We start from the raw sequence: 19,852 nt of genomic DNA, 5'->3' as shown, positions 1-19,852 counted from the left end.
AACTGGCTGTGAAATTGCAGATTCTACTGTGTAATTCCCCTATTCCTTGATCCTCCTCTGAAACCATCCCCTCCCACCCTGGTTATACTTTCTTCCACTCTCTTCCATCGGGCAGAAGTTACAAAAGTTTGAAAACATGTACCAAAGGATTTAAGAACAGCTTGTTCCCCATTCCCCAAATTCAGCAGGTCTAGAGGCACCTATGGAGTGAGAAACAGAGTTGGCCCAGGATTCTCTAAAGGTTAACTTTCAGGTAGAGTCTGTAATTAAGAAAGCGAATGTAATGTTGCCATTTATCTCAAGAGGGTTGGAATATAAAAGGAACGATGTGCTTCTGAGGCTTTATAAAGCTCTAGTTAGGCCCCATGTAGAATACTGTGTCCAATTTTGGGCCCCACACCTCAGGAAGGTCATTCTAGCCCTGGAGCGTGTACAGCGGAGATTCACACGGATGATCACTGGAATGGTAGGTTTAACGTGTGATGAACGGCTAAAGATCCTGGGATTATACTCATGAGAGTTTAGAAGGTTGAGGGGATATCTAATAGAAACTTACAAGATAATGTATGGTTTAGAAGGGGTGGACGCTAGGAAGTTGTTTCCGTTAGGCGGGGAGACTACGACCCGTGAGTACAGCCTTAAAATTAGAGGGGGTAAATTTAAAACAGAAATGAGGCGACATTTCTTCAGCCAGAGAGTGGTGGGCTTGTGGAATTCATTGCCATGGAATGCAGTGGAGGCCGGAATGTTGGATGCCTTCAAGGCAGAGATTGACAAATTCTTGATCTCAGAAGGAATCAAGGGCTATGGGGAGAGTGCAGGGAAGTGCAGTTGAAATGCCCATCAGCCATGATTTAAATGGTGGAGTGGACCTGATGGGCTGAATGGCCTTACTTCCACTCCTATGTCTTATGGTCTTATGGTCTTATTGTTTCAAGTCTGTCATGAGTCATTTTTGGAACATTATCACACTTAGGCTTTTAACTGTTCAACAGCGGTCAAATTTCAAAAAATGACAAATGATCACAGTGAGAAAAGAGTGTGGTTCGTCTTCCCCTAATTATTCTATGTTGTGACAGACTAGTCAGTGTGGAAGTATCACTCACTATTTCAGCAGGACCCCTGATTGGAATCTCCTGACAGAAATGTGGAGGTGTTTAATTGCAGAAACAAAAAAGCCTATTGGAAATATATGTGAGATTGCCATTTGTATGAAATTCCATCCTATATCTTCATGAATCACTGTCATCTTCTTTGTCCTTGTCAATCTTTCCACAATGTTTTTTTATAATTGACCTTGCAATCTCCTGATATGGCTTGCCTGCATCATTTACAATTTGGGGTCTTCCTATATATTTGGTTCTTACCTATCTGAATGCAGTATTCGTAATTTCTGCCATATGTTTTCTTTAAAGTGTTTGGACTGTGTCTTTAAATGAAATGTACTGTACAGGTGCAAACTGCTACGTTGGAGGGTTAGTCTTGATTAATTTAAAAAATGTTTGCACTTCAGTTAGTACAGTTCTTTTGTTAAGTTAGAGAATTGTAACTCCATCCAACATCCCTATACTAATACAAAGGAAAAACAGAAATACTTTGCACTCATGAAAAGACTTCAAACACTCAGGAGATCCTAAAAGCTCTTCACAGCTAGTTTAAGACCCCAAAACCAGTAATGACCACATAATCTGTTTGAGCAGATTGAGGGATGAATGTTGATTGGAACATGATGAAAATTCTGTTTTGTGTTTATGAAATATAATGGGCTTGTTTATCTACTCCTGAAGCTGACTTTCATGTTGCATCTAAGTGAGGATCCATTAATAAATGAAATTGTTAGTCCATCAATCTACACTTATATGGTAATGGATAAGATGGGGGTATGGTGATAATAGATACCTTCAGTACAGTAAATCAAAATTAGGAAAGTTTAGGAATACCAGACCTGATTTGGCTAAACTGTTTATGTAAGATTTAAATGGAAGGGTCAATTGACTGACAGACACCGCAACTGGAATAAAAAAGCTTAATGGCAAGCAATGGCCACCATAGATACAAAGACAGATTAAAGAAAAGGAATACTCTGAAGTTTGTTGTGCACATATTATCTGAAAGTAATTCAGAATGATTGTGATAATGCCAATCTTTTGCACACTTTTCTTCCTGAGATTCAGTGAGCCTTCCACTGTGAACTGTGATAACGTGTATTATTTTGGATTTAGATTTTATTGCCATGTGTACTCAAGTACAGAAGTAGAGGAGTACTGTGAAAAGTGTATAATGTCGCCACACAAGGTGCCATCTCAGCTACCTAGGTACAAAAGCTTAGGTACAAAGTAATAAGAGAAACAGAACTAAAATGTTTAGAGAGAACAAAGTCTGGAGCTGGATGAACACAGCAGGCCAAGCAGCTGTGCTCCTAAGATGCTGCTTGGCCTGCTGAGTTCATCCAGCTCCACACTTTGCTATCTCAGATTGTCCTACATCTGCAGCTCCCATTATCTCCAAAATGTTTAGCAACGCTTCACAGAATGTTAAAAAATGAAGAAATAAGGTAATAATTAACTTTAAAATATTTCTCAATTTAAACTAGAAAAATAAAGGATAAGTTAGAATAGAGACAATTGTTTTTAAATTTGCAGTTCTGCAATGGCCATTTTTTAAAAAGGTCAGAAACAATAATTTCTTTTCTATCAGGCCAAAACAGCATCTCCAAGAAATCATTTGATTTAAGCTAAGTGACTAGTTAGACTACCTGGAATGATAATTGGTGAAGTGTTCACTAAATTGAGCTTCTATAACCCAGAAAGAGACAAATGAAGAGGGGCTACAAGAATGTCTAGTTCAAAGAGAAAAGATCCATGCCAGAAAAAGGACAGTTTTGTGTTTGAGTTTCCAGGTATGAGGGCTAGGAAAATGCTGTGAGCTGTTTTACTAGTAGAGTATCCAGAGTTGGCAAAACGTTTGAGATTTTCTTGGAGTTCGGTGATGAAAGATCAATGAGTTAGTTCATGTCAGTGAGGTGAGACAGTAATAAAGAGAATTATATCTGATCTTTGAGAAGAAAGTTGTCAAAAGGAGATAACAAGATGTAGAGCTGGATGAACACAGCAGGCCAAGTAGCATCTTAGGAGCACAAAAGCTAATGTTTCGGGCCTAGACCCTTCATCAGATACAAAGTTGTCAAAAGGAAATGTTTGTGATTGTGACACTTGTCTAAGAATCAAAGAGTGAAGATAGGAGTGACAGTTCGTAGGGTCCAGTATCTGTAAAGGATAATGGTGGGAAAAGGACTGAATCTTTCTTCTGGCTGTTCATGATAAGATCAAAAAGTTTTACATAGTTTTTGTTCTCTCTTAACTGCAACAAGCCTGCCTCCTTTTTTTTAGAAGAAAGAATATTGGCAGCCTTTTATGAATATGTTCAGTGACTGACTACCATTAAAACCAAATTGGAAAAAATAAAACTTATGGTCTACTAAGCCAGGTTTCACTCTGGAATCTGACTTGTCCAATATTACCATCATAACAGCATGTGAACTGTTTGACAATTTTCAACATGAAAGGTTTGCCTCTACATCGAGTTTATGTAGTTATAGACACAATGAAGGTTTGAAGTCATCTGAACTTATTTACTTCATTATCTACTTATCCACTCAGATAAGAGTAAATTCATTGGGTATGACAAGGAACATGCTTGGAGTTACATTCTCAAGGATGTGAGATCATGAAATTGGCAATAACTGCAATTATTATAAAATGCAAAAAGGTGCCTCAGCTGTTATTACTCGATGAGTTTAGTGACATTCCTTTGTTTCTTATTTTGTTCAGTTACAATCAAAGACTTGGGTGTAAATAAAGGAATGTCATTTGAGTAACATGCATACACATGCGCTAACATCACCATGATTAATTGAAGGGTAAAGAGTTAAGTTAATTAGTTCCTCCCCAGTTCACAACTTTTAAGCCATCATTCTGGCCACTGATCCCTGAGATGGAGAAATGGAACATTGGGACAAGTCAGTTTCAGGAATTCTCCACAACTATCATTCATATTGTAATGCAAAAAAACACAACAAAATGCCACTGATACTTTCCACCATTCTGAAATCACATTATCTAACAATACAAAAATCATTAAATTCAACATGCAGTACATTGGCTAGATTCAGTTCTTGTTTAGATGTAAGTTAGCAGATCTTAGCCCAGACTACGGTAGGACCAGTCCAATTGTTTTCAGTGCGCTGTTATTTTGTTGAAATTTACAACTGGGATGTTAGCATTGCTGACTGATCTAGCGTTTGTTGCCAATTCCTAGCTGCCCTTAAGAGGTCATGGTCAGCTGCCTTCTTGAACCACTGCAGTCCATGTGCTGGGGATGACATGGTGGCTTAGTGGTTAGCATTGCTGCCTCACAGTGCCAGGGACCTGGGTTTGATTCCACCCTTGAGTGACTGTCTGTGTGGAGTTTGCACGTTCTCCTGTGTCTGCGTGGGTTTCCCCTGGGTGCTCTGGTTTCCTCCCACAGTCCATAGATGTGCAGGCTAGGTGAATTGGACATGCTAAATTGCCTGCAGTGTTCGGGGATGTGTAAATGAGGTGAATTATAGGGGAATATGTCTGTTTGGGATGCTATGAGGGTCAGTGTGGACTCATTGGCCAAAGGGTCTGTTTCCACACTGTTGGAATTTTATGGCAAACCACAGTTCCTACAGGGAGGTAATTTCAGGAATGATGTTAAAAGAATAGTGATATAGTTCTATGTCAGGATGGTGAGTGACCTGGAGGGGAATTTGCAGTTGGCGGTGTCCCTGTGGATTTGCTGTTTTTGTCCTTCTAGAGCGAAATGGTTGTGCATTTCAAAGGTGCTGCCTGAGGATCTTTGGTGAATTTTTGCAGTGCATCTTGAAGATACCGCTGCTACTGACCATCAGTGGTGGAGGGAGGGATGTTTGCAGATGTGCTGACTATCAAATAGGCCGTGTTGTCTGGGATAATGTCAAGCTGCTTGAAAGGTTTTGGAATGGCCCTTGGACAGTATTTCATCACAGATCTGGTTTGTGCCTTGTAGATGGTGGACAGGCTTTGAAGAGTCAGGAAGTAAATTACTCACTGCATTATTCCTGGACTTTGACTGGCTCTTGTAGTCACTCTGATAGTATAGCTAGAAGAATTCAGTTTCTAGTCAATGTCAACTCCAAGATGGCGATGTGGGTTATTCAATCTCATGTTGGAGCAGTGATAGTACCCTTGTCTTTGAGTGAGAAATTTGTTGTTATAAACCTGATTAAACTAAGATCCTGGGAACTTGTTCAAAGACAGACAAAATTAAATTTGGTGCTATTCAACAAAGCGGAGGAAGTACTCCAGCCAACATTATTAATTTTGAATACTATTTGGCACAGAGATCTGCTAAGGATCTTTGCTACATGTACTTGTGTGGATATGGCATTGATTTAGAGCCAACCTTCAGCATCTCCTTTGGGTGCATGCTACTAATTAAAATGGGCAGTCAAATTTCTACCCCATTTTATCAATTGCTTGGCTCATCAATGATTTCTAATGTATTGAATAGCCTTGCAATAGAGTCATACAGAGACCCTGCAGACTGACCACCCATGCTAAGCATCATCCCAATTTAAACTATTCGTAGCCGCCTGCATTTGGCCCATATTCCTTCAATCCCCTTTCCTGTTCATAAATTTATGCATATGTCTTTGTAAGTGTACCCACATCTGTCACTTTCTCTGGAAGTTCATTCCACAGATAAACTACTCCCTGTGTAAAAAAAATTGCCTCTGTGTCTTTTTTATATCTTTCTTCTCTCACCTTAAAAATATGCCCCCTTGAATTCCCCCACCCTAGGGAAAAGAGACCTGTCAATCATCTTATCTATGCTAATATCCTTCCTAATTTAAAATTCTCCTTGCTTAAAATCTCTTTATAGTTTGTTGCACCAAGCTTTTGCAAAGTTCTCCTGTTGGAGATCTGGGCCTCATTCCTGTGCTTCATTGCGTTTGCTCTTTAATATTCCCTTACAGCCGGAGGAGCTTTCGTGTATTTGGTTCTCATCCTCGGAAGCTCCTTTCCGAATCTTTCTCTTTGCTTTGTTACTTCACTTCATATCTTTAAATGGCTTATTGAGACGATCTTTTCGATGCTGCTTTCAGCTGATTTTTCCAAGACTCTCCACTTTTTGTCCCACCTTCTTGCCTATGTGCAGATGTTACATTCAAAACGTGGTAGAGGAAGAGGGTGTGAGATAACACGGTGTGAAGCTGGAGGAACACAGCAGGCCAAGCAGCATCAGAGGAACAGGAAGGCTGACGTTTCGGGTCTGGACCCTTCACAAATTTCTGCCCCATTTTATCAATTACTTCTGATTTCCAGTTCCGAAACTGTCAGCTTTCCTGCTCCCGTGATGCTGCTGCTTGGCCTGCTGTGTTCATCCAGCTCTGCATCTTGTTATCTCAGATTCTCCAGCATTTACAATTCCTACTATGCCAGAGGAGGAGGGTGTTTTCGTTGTGATTTTTTTTATTGATACTGGTCCAGCTCAAATGCACAAATGTAGCTGTGAACGCAAGGCTTAACCAACTTATTCTGTTGAATAACAGAATGTATTTTTGAATGTCTCCTGCCAATCCTACCCCGAGAGATCAGGTAGTTTTTTTTTTGCTTTGAATTATTTATCGCTCTCCACCTGCTAGAGATTGAATCAATTGAGGACAGTTTGTGACAACGTAAACTGCACGTGGTCCGTTGGGAGGGAAAGGCCATTGTAAAATGACCAAAAAGTCACAAACAACTGAAAAAAAAGTTAAAACAAAAAATAGATCAGGTAACGCGCGATATTCAAAGTAAAGTGGTTTCCAAAAATCTTTTTTTAAAGACAGCGATTTGTGAGTGAAATATAGTAAATAATAATCAGATCATAGCCTTTGCTGGAGGTTTGTTGCGTTTAAGTGAATTCGGAAAACTTTTGTGGCGGACTATAAGGTGCCATTTCATATACCGTTTTGACAATCAATGTAATTGATTCAGTAATTCAGTTCCCAACGCAATGAATCCGGACATAAAATAGCACCATGTTAATGCAAATGAGTCTCTGACACAGGGTTAAGCAAAGCGATACTGTAAATTTCATTCGTGTACTTCTGACAGACAAAATATAGATGTCAATAAACCAAAAAAACAAGAATTAATAAAATGTACAAATATGATACGTGACCGTTTAAATGTACTGTCTTTAATTTCACGGGCCTGATTATTTTACTCCGTCAGACTTCACTGAATGTTTCAAGAGGGGTCGCTAGGAAGCGCTCTTGAGCAGCGAGTCACCTACTATTTAATCCCCGTTTTTCTCCATCCCATCGCCTTATGCTACCGATAAAACAGGCAGTCAAAACCCAGGTACCCAAATTTATTGACTGAAGTACCAGGCGCTTCCATGTCATTTCAAAATCCCTTAAACCGCTCTCCATGGTGAAACATATTTGAAATGTAGTGGCTGTCCGACAACGCTTCTCACCCCTTCCCACTTTATACTTTCAATGTGTGACTTTTGCACTTTAACGCATAAAAAGAGACAGGATTGCAGTTCACTGGAATCTGTGTTGGCTCTCGTTTAATCCATTGTTCGTAGCTTGCATGGATGGGTTGTTATGGCTAATATTTCACTTTCATAACCTAATGTAGGTTAACTCTCGTTCTGAACTTTGCAAGTTACGCTAAGCAACAGGGCAACGCTTCTATACTGGGACTTGTCTTAATCCTTTGGTTAATAGACAGCTGATTATAGCGCCGTAACAGAAACGGTGATTGATTCTGGACAAGCGATAACATTTCCGATAGAGATAGCAAGAACTGCAGATGCTGGCGTCAGAGATAACAAGGCGTGGAGCTGGAGGAACACAGCAGGCCAGGCAGCATCAGAGGAGCAGGAAAGTTTGGGGTCGGCACCCTTCTTCAGAAAGGGTCGATTTCTTAAGAAGGGTCCTGACCCGAAACGTCAACTTTCCTGCTCCTCTGATGCTGCCTGGCCTGCTGTATTCTTCCAACATTTCCGATAGGATTTGTATCACTCTAAAACCGCATTGTCAAACACTTACCGCTCCAAGGCTCCGTATGTTTGCCATTACTTACAATTCAGGAGGCGTTTTATACTTTGTTGCTAATTTTGTTATTGAGACCCCGACACGATTAAGCATACGTGAAGTTCCAAGACACATTTAAGGTTAAGACATTAAGGTAGTAATATTTGCGAAGTTTAAACATATGACGACTATGAACCACCCCTTAAAATGGCTTAAGCATCACACGTACGAAATACCCACAGCTAAACCAATACCTGCAAAATTGAAGGACAGAAAAGTAATTGGGTGCTTTTTGGTGGAGGATAAACCCGTTTTGAGGTGCATAAAACACTCTGGATATTTAAAAAAAACAAACACTGTTTTCTATATTATTTTAATAAGAACCGAAACCGGTCAGTATTGCTGTGAAATTCATGATCCATATTCGAAGTCTACGCAGAAAAAGAAACTCTTCCGTTGGAACCTGCAACAATCGATAGCTTTGAAACCGGAAACCCGACATGAATGAATTCGGAGACTTGTAGAAAGCGTCGCTTAAAGGGAGGACAATAATAGACTATGAGAGGGTGTTTAAATATAGGGCATGATAAAGTTTCCAATGAATGGGAACTTCACTCGGAGGAAGGGTATTGGGCAGATGCTACGTTGGGGGGCGAGTTGGAGTTCGTTTTGTTATAAATTTACAAAAGCCCCCACCCTGCAGCCGGCCTGACGTCAGGGTGCAATGCCCGGACTGGATATTGGTCGCCTTCAGTCTTTTGAGTCTGTGTCGCTCTCTCTCTCACACACACACACACACACACAGCCGCATCCTCCCCTCTCGCTGCCTGCCAGTGCTGTCGGCGCCCACTGAGGAATGTGCACACTGTGGTCCAGGAGCTGAGGCCAGCCGGCTCCTACCTACTCTCTGTGCCGGTGCAGCCCTAGCCCCTGCCCTCCCTCCCTGCAGCAATGGCTGAGATGAGCGGCAGCAGCCCGTTCCCGGAGGTGTTAGAGCTGAATGTTGGCGGCCAGGTCTATGTCACCAAACACGATACATTACTGAGCGTCTCCGACTCGCTGCTGGCCGAGCTCTTCTCCAAGAACCAGGCGCGGGTGCTGCCCCGGGACAACAGAGGACGCTACTTCTTGGACCGGGACGGTTTTCTTTTCAGGTACATCCTGGATTACCTGCGGGACAGGAGGCTGGTCCTGCCAGAACATTTCCCAGAGAAGGAGAGGCTCCTCCGGGAAGCGGAGCACTTCCAGCTCAGTGAGCTGGTCAGCTTGTTGACTCCCCGGCTCCTCCAACAGAGCTCGGCGGCCGACGAGGCTTGTCCCAGCGACCTCGAGGAGAACTCATACAGCAGCGAGCTGTTGGCCAAGGGGGCGGCTGGCCCGGAGAAGAGATCCGGCTTTATCACCTTGGGGTACCGAGGCTCCTACACCCTGGTCAGGGATAACCAGGCGGATGGTAAATTCCGCAGGGTGGCCAGGATCATGGTGTGCGGCAGGATCGCCTTGACCAAGGAGGTTTTCGGTGACACCTTGAACGAGAGCCGGGACCCGGACCGTCCCCCGGAGAAGTACACGTCCCGTTTCTACCTGAAGTTCACTTACCTGGAACAAGCGTTTGACCGCCTGTCCGAGGCTGGATTTCACATGGTGGCGTGTAACTCCAGCGGTACCGCCACCTTCATTAACCAGTACCGGGACGACAAAATGTGGAGCAGCTATACCGAGTACATCTTCTACCGTAAGTGTCAAACTTTCTAAAGCCATTTGAAAACCAACATCCCCACCTCGCGGCACTTATTGCAGAGTCGGGACCCTTAAAAGGCTTTGTAGAGAATCAGACAATGTTTCAGAGTGGGTGAAGTCCCCAGTGAAAGTTATTACCTCTGATTAAGCGCTGCCATCCATATTTAGTCAACTCCCCACAAGCACCCCCCCCCCGCCCCTTACTTTAAAACAGAAACAAGCCTGCTGCAATCCGCGGGACCAGTTACGCACCAACGTGAAGCAGAGAATCAGTTGCGGCTTCCTGGAGTTCAGTCAGAGTGAGCCACAAGCCAGGGGAGCTGGTCCTTGGATACACCAACCGCCGTCAATTCTGCAAAAGGGACGAAGAAAAGTTTCCCTGAGGATTGAACCCATCCCGGCTCAGAACGGAAAAAAAAATACAACACGTCCAGACACCGGGAGGTAACATTCCCCAGGGACTGAGCACAGGGTTAGGCAACATCCCGACAATTTTATCAACTGTAACTTGACCATACGGCTGTCCAATTCCAGTTCATATCGCATCTCGAGGATATTATCTTATAAATAACATTTTAAAAACATGCTTGGTACCAAACATGCTCAAAAGTTATTTTCAATTTACCTCCCGGAGATTTATTGAATTCTTTGTGTTTATTGTTCTGCTCGGCTCCGATTCCCCAGCCTTTCAGATAGCTGATGACACCAAGGGTTTTTATTTAAAAAGTATATTCTTGGCAGGAGTGGAGTTAGTTCAGGCAGAAACCTTTTTCTGTTCCAGACGAGAGGGAGAGACTGAGGGAGGGCGGAGAGCACAGCCCCTATATCAAAGAACACCATAGAAATTATCTGAGTGCAGGGCGCAGGGTCGGTGGAGGGGAAGTCTGGTGTATGCGTTAGTTCAGATGTGCCAAAGTATCTGTCCTTTCAGCTGGAAGGTCGATAGTGAAGACATTACAGAATCCTGCCTCCTCTATCCCGTTTTCACAGTCGGCGCTGTCCACGGTTTCTTCGTGTATTCGTTTCTTATTGGTCTTTGCAATGCTTTAACCAGGCCACACTATGATTTATTTACGAGGAATACAGGCAGTGCACGCACGAATGCGCTGCTAATAGAGTTGGGCTCCTTGCTGCCAATAGTAAACAGATGTCATGTCATTGACTCGCCACCCATGCAGTTCTGAATTTAAACAGATTCACCAGGCAGGACGATCTGTTCACCTCCTTATTTATTGTGCACATAAATGCAGCCATACGTGGGAGGGTGCAGCACAGGACTTCATGAGATATCGTTCCCGTGAATGGGGCAGTGATACACGGCTGTCCGGTCTCTCCGTGACATGGAGTCCCATTTAAAGGACACCAGTTGAGTAATGACAGTATTAGTGACCAAACGAAAACAAAATGCTGCAGATGTGCAACAAAAGTCGAAATTTCCGTGAACAGTTCAGCAGGTCACACAATATCTGTGGAGGGAGAAACACAGTCAACACCTCAGGTCGATAATCTTTCACCCAAATGGAGAGTTGTTAAAGATGAACAGTTTGGGAAGTGAAATCCACCGGGTTTCTCATTTCACTTTTCGTTATTAATCCGTTTGGATTACAATCGTTTGCATTCATCTACTTTGTAAAATATTGATGCTTCTTTGAATATTCATCTTAATACTCCTAGCTTTCAAAGATCTTCCGGTACACACCCGCCCCCACCTCCTTTAGGACCTCACTGTGTTTGAAGTGAGGACTCACCAAGCTGGCTCCTATTCGAATTGACTCTTTCATAGGATCTCTGTTACCTCTTTGACATGCAGTTTCTCAGAGAGATTTGAAAGCAGCCTTTTAGCTTTTTGATTTACCTGTCATTTCAACCTGGGTGGTGTCATGTCTCGACTTCACATCGTAGTTACTGCGAAATTGTTAAAATTTTGTGAATGGAAACAACAGCTGTGAATTGTGGGGGAAACATTCAAGGATATGGTGTATGATTAATTTCTTGTTCATTCAGAGCTTTGTTAGAATTGGCCTGTAATAGAGATACGTAATGGAGATAGGGCTAACTTTCTTGCTTTAGTTGTTCCTTGAACAGGATCAGTTTGTGCATACTGAAATATTACCTTGACGTAGCATCTATTTTCAGGTTTTAATGAATATTTATATTTATTGAACATTATAATCCAGGCTAATGACTTTACAAAGTCCTTGAGGAATACTTTTCTTTCTCACAATGGTTTTCATGCGTTTTTTCTTTCCAAACTCCAAGCAATAGCTTCAGCTTTATGGTTACTCTAATTAATGTAAATTAGCTCTATCTCAGCTTTAACAACCTACAGCCTAGAAATCACTGTATATGTTAATAGATTATAAAAAAAGGGCTATTGCACTTGTAGGGCATTGATTTCTCTGCTGTTTTAACTCTTAATGAAATAGCACACAATGTAATATGCACGTGTTAACCGTCTATAACATGTGGTGATTTCTAACATAGTAACGGTCAAGCCCAACAGCGGAATGAGTTGTGTAAAATTCAAAAAAGAATTATATCCTCACTCACTAGCAGAGGTTCAATCAGAGGCACATCTTCAATAAAGACAGGCAATTCTAAATGGAGTTGGTGGGAAGCAAAGAAAGGGCACAATTTGAAACAAAAACAAATTGGGAAACGACATCCCCAATACATATGCGTGAGTCAAAGGGTCATTCAGAATAGCACAAACAATAAAATGACAAATTAAATATAGATATATTGGAGATATAACAGGCAACTTCATTGTTTCAACTAGAATAAACAAAGATTAGATTCAAAATCATAATCATAAACTCCATTTGATTTTGGAATGCTGAAAACTCAATTATGAGCGACATGCAAGGAAATATTTTATTTTGTGACTTGCCACATAGCTTTGCACTCAAAATACATAGTGTCCAACATTTAATTACAATTTCTAGAAAAGTCTACGTGCACTTTTTAACTATTGTATCTAGTTCCGCATGTAGGTCACTGGCCACTCATTTGCATGGAGGCAGACATAATGATACTCATGTTAAAGATGACCTGTTCAAATCTCTCCAAGTGTATTCAGAAAGGCTGACCACACTGCATTCCATTTTTGCTGCTGCTGCTCCATAAGTATCTCTCCATTGACTGTATCAGAGGCTCAGCATCTTTTCCTGTTGAACAGAATTTGGAGTACCCTGTAGTCTCAAAGGAGTCTCTCCATTTGTGTCCTGTTTCCATCACCTGATATGCGAGACACCCTGAGGGATCTCAACTACCAGCAATGCCAATGAAGATTGTATCTGTGGGTTGGTACATGATCCACATAAATCCTGTGATTGTGCTTCCTCAAAAGTGCATACTTCTATGTCCTTATCCTCTTCCAGTACCCCTTTCTGCAAGATGCTTGAAGGACATGTCTTTAATGAAAGACATTAATTTGGACAGCAGATTCCAGGCTCTATGGATTAATTGTAATACTACATTGGCTCATTCCAGTTATTACCCAAATGTGAGCTTTCACAATAAAGAAATCATGATGGTATGAGGTGTGAGCTGGCTATGATGAATTCGATAACAGTGATTAGGAAATGACAAACATTTAAAGAGTTCATGGAGGAATTGCAAAAATTTATTCATCAGTATTGGGCATAAAATATAATGGGAAATATGGCTTGACCATGTCTAACAAGGGAAATTAAAGATTGTATTAGATCCATGGAAGGGAACATATAACTTATCTAAAAGTAAAACAGCAGTCCTGAGGATTAGGAACAGTTTAGATTTTAGGAAAATTTGACAAAGGGATTGATTAAGAGAGGGAAAATAGAATACAAGAGTAAACATGCAGAGTACATTCAAACTGATTATGAAACTTCTATAGGTACATGAAGAAAAAGGATTATTCAAGACAAATATAAGCCCCTTACAGTCAGAATCTAGGGAAGTTGTAATGGGAAACAAAGAAATGACTGACCAATTAAGTACATATTTTGTTTCTGCCTTCATAAAGGATCTCACAAATAATATATGAGAAATGTTGGGGAACACAGGGTCTTGTGAGTGGAAGGAATTGAAGGAAAGCAATATCAGTAGGGAATTGGTTTTGGGGAAATTGATGGGATTAAATGTTAAAAAATCCCAGGGCCTGATTACCTGCATCCCAGTGTGATTAAGGAAGAGGCTCTAGAAATGTGAGCTCTGATGGCAAAATCAGGAAGGCAAATTATTGTCTGAATGATGATAGATTGGGAAAGGGTAGGTGCAAGGAGAACTGAAAACAGCAAGTGCTGGACATCACAACAGGTCAGACAGCATCCATGGAGAGAGAGCAAGCTAATGTTTTGAGTCTAGATGACTCTTCTTCAACTCTGATGAAGAGTCATCCAGAATGAAGAGTCATCCAGATTCACAATGTTAGTTTGCTCTCTCGCCATGGATGCTATCTGACCTGCTATGATCGCCGGCATTTGTTGTTTTCAGTACAGATTCCAGCATCTCCATTAATTTGCTCCTATTAGGTGCAAAGAGATCCCACTTGCTTGAACATCAGTCACTGAAAATAAGTATGTAGTTGCAGCAAGTAATGAAGAAGGCAAATGTTATGTTGACCTTCATAGCAAGAGAATTTGAGTTAGATTTCGGGTTAGCGTAGTTTTGGTCTCCTTATTTGAGAAATGATGTTCTGTTTCTTGGAGGAAGTGCTGCAAAAGTTTACAACACTGATTTGTTGGATGAATGGGCTAATGTATATTGAAAGACTGGATTGGTTTGGACAATATTCATGTGTAGACCTCACAGAAACCTTTAAAATTCTAACAGGACTAGACAGGGTAAACACAGGAAGGATGTTCCCAGTGAATAGACAGTTTATGGATACATGGTAGGCCATTTAGGATAAGGAGAAGTTTCTTCACCCAGAGACTGGTGAACATATGGAATTCTCTGCCACAAAAAGTGATTCAGACCAAAATATGGAATGTTTTTAAGAAGAAGCTAGATATAGTTGTTGGGGCGAAAGGGATCAAAGGAAAGAAAGTGGGAGCAGTATAATGAGTTAGGTGATCAGTCATGAATGTCCTACTCCTGCTCCTATTTTCTGTGTTTCCATTTCTATAAGACAAGGCTTACAGATTAAGGGGGCGGCACAAATGGAGTAGATCGTACATTAGATTTATTTTCCAATTAAGAATTTCTGAATAATAAGGAGCAAAAATCCTGACTGAGATTCTCTAGCCTGATCAGGTGAGGACACTTGTAGCACTTCTTCAATTGAGGTCAGTATGCCAGTCAATGCTTTACACAATGAATGTCAGAGGTTATTAACTCTGTTAAACGCACTGAACCATAGGGAAACTAACTGTATTATAAAGTATATTACATTATGTATAATACAGACAAAGTGAGATGAATAAAAATATGCTTTTTATTCAGGCCAATATCTAACATAAACTGTTTTATACAAAAAATATTAGAAATTGTTACCTGTCCTGGGAAAATCTTTTGAACTGTTGATCTAGATTTCCAGTGTTAATGAACCGAAGTAGGATGAAAGATATAGATGAATTCATAAATGCAGCAAGGTAAAGTAAAAATATTACCATTTTACAAGAAATTCTGCAATTTGAATGAATACATAAACAATAATGCTTTTCTTGGTTTCAGGACATGCAAAAGGTACACACTGCCTAAGCATAGAGCTGGCTGTATGCAATCAGCAAAGATCAACTGGAGAACTGATTACAGTAGCCTCTTGTGGAAATACAGTAGTCAGGATCCCATCACTGTTTTGTTAAGGGAAAGTCACACCTGACCATCTTTATCAGGTTTTTCGAAGTGGTAACTAAGTGTATAGGTAAGAGCAATACATTAGATACAGTGTACTTGGAATTCAGCAAAGCTTTTGATACTTTGCTACATGGGAAATTGATTGTGAAGGTAGAGTCCATGAGATCCAAGGAGATTTGACAAACTCGATTCAGAATTAGCTTCGTGCAGGTAGCAAAGAGTAATGGTTGAGGAATGTTTTTTGACTGGAAATTGTGTTCAATGGTGTTTAACAGCGATCAATGCTGGACTCTTGCTATTTACAGTAAATTTAATGATCTAGACTTGAATGGAGAGGGTGTATCAGTAAGTTCACAGATAATGCAGAAATTGGTGAGATGTTAATTAATGAGAACTAGGACAACTGAAGAGTGGACTGTGGTAAGTATAAGGGCCTCTCAGCAATGTGAGATTAGAATGAGACTTCAGTTCTTTCATGAATGAATGAGTCCTTGCATTCATAGAAGATGTCATCAACAGTGCTATCAAGCAGCACCTGCTCAGCAATAACTTGCTCAGAGATGCACAGTTTGGGTTCTACCAGAGCCGCTTAGCTCCTGACCTCATTACAATCTTGATTCAAACATGGACAAAAGAGGTGAATTCCAGAGGTGAGGTGAGAGTGACAGCCCTTGACATCAAGGCCACATTTGACAAAGTATGGAATCAAAGAGGCCTCCAAAACTGGAATCAATGGTTATCAACGGGCAAAGTTTCCACTGGTTGGAGTCACACCTGGAGGAAGATGGTTGTGGTTGTTGGAGGTCAATTAGCTCAACTCCAGGACATCTCTGTAGTTATTACTGAGGGTAGTGTCCACGGCCCAACCATCTCCATCTCCAGATGGTAATATCAATTACCATCCCTCCGTCGTAAGGTCTGAAATGGGGATGTTCGCCAATGTTTGCATATTGTTCAACACTATTTATGACTCCTCCAGATACTGAAGCAGTTCATGTTCACATGCAATAAGATCTGAACAATATCTAGGCTTGAGCTGACAAGTGATAAGTAAATTTGCATCACACAAACCCCAGGCAATGACCATCTCCAATAATAGACAACCTGACCATCACTCCTTGACATTCAATGGTTTTTACCATCACTGACTTCCCTAATATCAACATCCTGGGGGTTACCATTGACCAGAAACTTAAAGTGGACTTTCCACATAAACACATTGGCTACAAGAGTGGGTCAGAGGCTAGGAATACAGGACCAAATAACTCACTTCCTGACTGCCCAAAGCCTATCCATCATCTACAAGGCAGTAGTTGGATTGTGATGGAATACTTCCCACTTATCAGGATGAGTACAGCTCCAACAACACTCAAGAGGCTGAACACCATCCAGGAGAAAAAGCAGCCTGCCTGACAGGCATTATGTCCAAAAGCATCCAGTCTCTGCATCCACTAACAGCAGCTGTGTGCACTATCTACAAGATGTACTGCAGAAATTTACCAAAGATTCTCAGACAGCACCTTCCAAACCTATGACTACTTCCATTCAGAAGGATGAGAACAACAGATACATGGGATCACTACCACCTGTAAGTTCCTTTCCAAGCCATGAAAATTTTGACTTGGAAACGTATCATTGTTCCCTCGGTGTCACTGGGTCAAATATCCTGGAATCGCCTCCATATGAATATTATGGGTCTACCGCTAGCAAATGGACTCAGCTATTCAAGGAGGCAGCTCACCACCATCTTCTCAAGGGCAATGAGGAATGGGTAGTAAATGCTGGCCAGCCAGAGATGCCCATGCCCCACAAGTGAATAAAAATTAATTAAATTTTGATGATTATTACAATCTGACTACCCTGCTCTTAATGATCAGATTCAATTTGTCGAGAGAAAGCTGGGTTGGTGAAGTGACACAGTTGTTTCCAATGTTGTGTGATAGTGAAGAGATATCTTCAAAGAGCAAGTTTAATTATAACAGGCTATATGTTCTGAAACAAAAGAAGCAGATGGGTGGTATCACTTCATTGATTGTTTGGTTCCTTCATATCCTAATGCCACTTCGTTTAGTTATGGAACTATTAACTTGGAGATTGTGTTGACTCAGTTGTTCTTGTACTTTTAATAAAGTTCAGAAAGCATTTTAGACTCCATACTTTCAGCTTCTCAACTTTTGCTGCAATGTTAAACTTTCAGTTCATCTTTTATTTGGACACTTTCATGATAGATCAAACGAATAACTGGTGACCTATGTAATTAACCAACCATAATTGCTGACTCCTTGAGTTTTAATCTAAAATGGTTTAAAATTAGTCCCTTCACAGAAGTTTTACAGATTTAGTTTTAGATCTGTACTAAACAATATACGAGCTTTAGACTTATGTGAAGTACAAAGTATTAAGGTCAAAATAAGACTGAACATCACAGTTGTGTGTAATTATCTGAGTTTTCACTCAATTTCACAATTAGTTTCACTTCTCCCAACTTATCTTGTTTTTAACATTTTTATTTCTTTTTTTATTCATTTATGAGAGTTCAGTGTTGCTAACCAATGATTCCTGAGCCAATTGTTAATGAGAATATGGTCGGGTGCTACTTTCTTGAACTACTCTAGATCTTGTGGTGTTGCTACATCGACAGCACTTTTGGGGAGAGAGTTCCAGGTTTTGACCTAACAATGGTGAAAGAACTGCAAAATATTCCCAAGTCAGAATGGTGTGTCACTTGGTGGGGAATTTGGAGGTAATGTGTTCCCAAATACCTGCTTCTATTGCACTTCTAGGTGGTAGGGATCATGGATCTGCAAAGCCCTGTCAAAGTTGCTGCAATGCATCTTATAAATGGAGCATGCTGTAGCCAAGTGCAACACAGGTAGAGGCAACACGTCTTTAATTTGTGGATGAAGTAGCAATTGATTGGGTTGTTTTGTCCTGGATTGTGTTGAGCTTCTTGAATGTTGGAACTACACTAATCCAGGCAAGTGGAGAGCATTTCATCACACTTCTGCGTTGTGCCTGCACCATGCCAAGTTTTGGTGAGTCAGAAGTTGCCTCTTGTCTGGCCTTGCAGCTACAGTGTTTACACTGTTGAACATCAAGGAAATGGTTAAACCCTCGTGTGTTAGAGATGGTCATTGCAGCTATTTATGTAGCACAGATATTTCTTGTAATTTCTCAGCTCGAGTATGAATGATGTTCAGTTCTAGCTGCTTGTGAAAGTAGATAATTTCATTATCCGAGAAGTTGCAAATGCTTCTGAACACAGCAATCATCAGCAAACATTCACATTTATGACCATATGATGAAGGTCATTGATATAGCAACTAAAAGTAGTTGGGACTAGGACATTACTCTGATGAATTCCTGCAGCGATATCGTGGGGCTGAGATGATTGGAACCTCGCAATCTCCACCACTTTTAGCTTGCCCAAGGAATGACTCTAATAAATGGAAAATTTCCCCCTTGATTTCCATTGGCCTTACCTTTCTGGATTGTTTTGATTACACATTGTGAAAGGCTGCCTTGATGTCAAAGGTAGTCATAATTCCCTCATATTTAGAATCTATTCTTTAGTCTATCTTTGACCTAAAACTGCAATGAGGTCAGAAGTTGACTGGTGCTTGCAGAACCTAAACTGGGCACTGGTAGAAAAGTTATTATTGAATAAATGTCACTTGATAGCACTGTCAAGGACACCTTCCATCACTTTGTGAACGAATGTGAGTCAGTAATGGGTCAGTAATTGGTTCCATTGGACTTGTCTTTATTTGTGTGGGCGGAACATCAAAGGCCATTTTCCAAATTGGATCATTGCCGGTTTTATTGCTGTTCTGGGGCTGTTTAGATCATTTGGTTGGACAGGTGGGCTTTCAACACAAAAAAATTCTAACAGCATGGGTTCAATTCCTGCCCTGGCTGAGGTTCCCATGAAGGATTCTCCTCAATCTCTTCCCTTGCCTGAGGTGTGGGGGACTCGGTGACTCTGTTTAAACTTCCAACAATCACCTCTCTCTCCAGTGACAGAGCCAAACTGTGGCCACTTCCCTTTTTTACTGGGACTCACAGTCTTTGTTGTGACTGTTTCTTTATATCGTCTGGATGGAATTGATTTAGCTGAAGTCTAACATATGCGATGCTAGGGTTCCTAGATGAGGCCGAGATGAATCATTAATGTGGCACCTCTGGCAGAAGTTTAAAAACGCGTCAGCCTTGTCTTTTGTAGTTACCCCATCGTTC

The 19,852-nt window shown here is 41.0% G+C and overlaps 1 protein-coding gene across 5 annotated transcripts in view; it reads left to right on the top strand.

Annotated features, from left to right (window-relative positions):
• The first annotated feature begins 8,891 nt into the window (after positions 1 to 8,891).
• Positions 8,892 to 19,852, top strand: part of LOC125461679 (BTB/POZ domain-containing protein KCTD8-like) — a 354,309-nt gene continuing 343,348 nt past the window's right edge. For all 5 annotated transcript variants that reach the window (XM_048550804.2, XM_059647466.1, XM_048550716.2 and 2 more), the window contains exon 1: positions 8,892 to 9,830. In XM_048550804.2, the coding sequence (XP_048406761.2) occupies positions 9,047 to 9,830 (784 nt within the window). In that variant the 5' untranslated portion in view covers positions 8,892 to 9,046. The remainder of the gene's footprint in view (positions 9,831 to 19,852) is intronic.

This window comes from Stegostoma tigrinum, chromosome 1 (genome assembly GCF_030684315.1).
Source record: "Stegostoma tigrinum isolate sSteTig4 chromosome 1, sSteTig4.hap1, whole genome shotgun sequence".
Lineage (NCBI taxonomy): Eukaryota > Metazoa > Chordata > Chondrichthyes > Orectolobiformes > Stegostomatidae > Stegostoma > Stegostoma tigrinum.
This window is presented reverse-complemented; position numbering and strand designations above follow the sequence as displayed.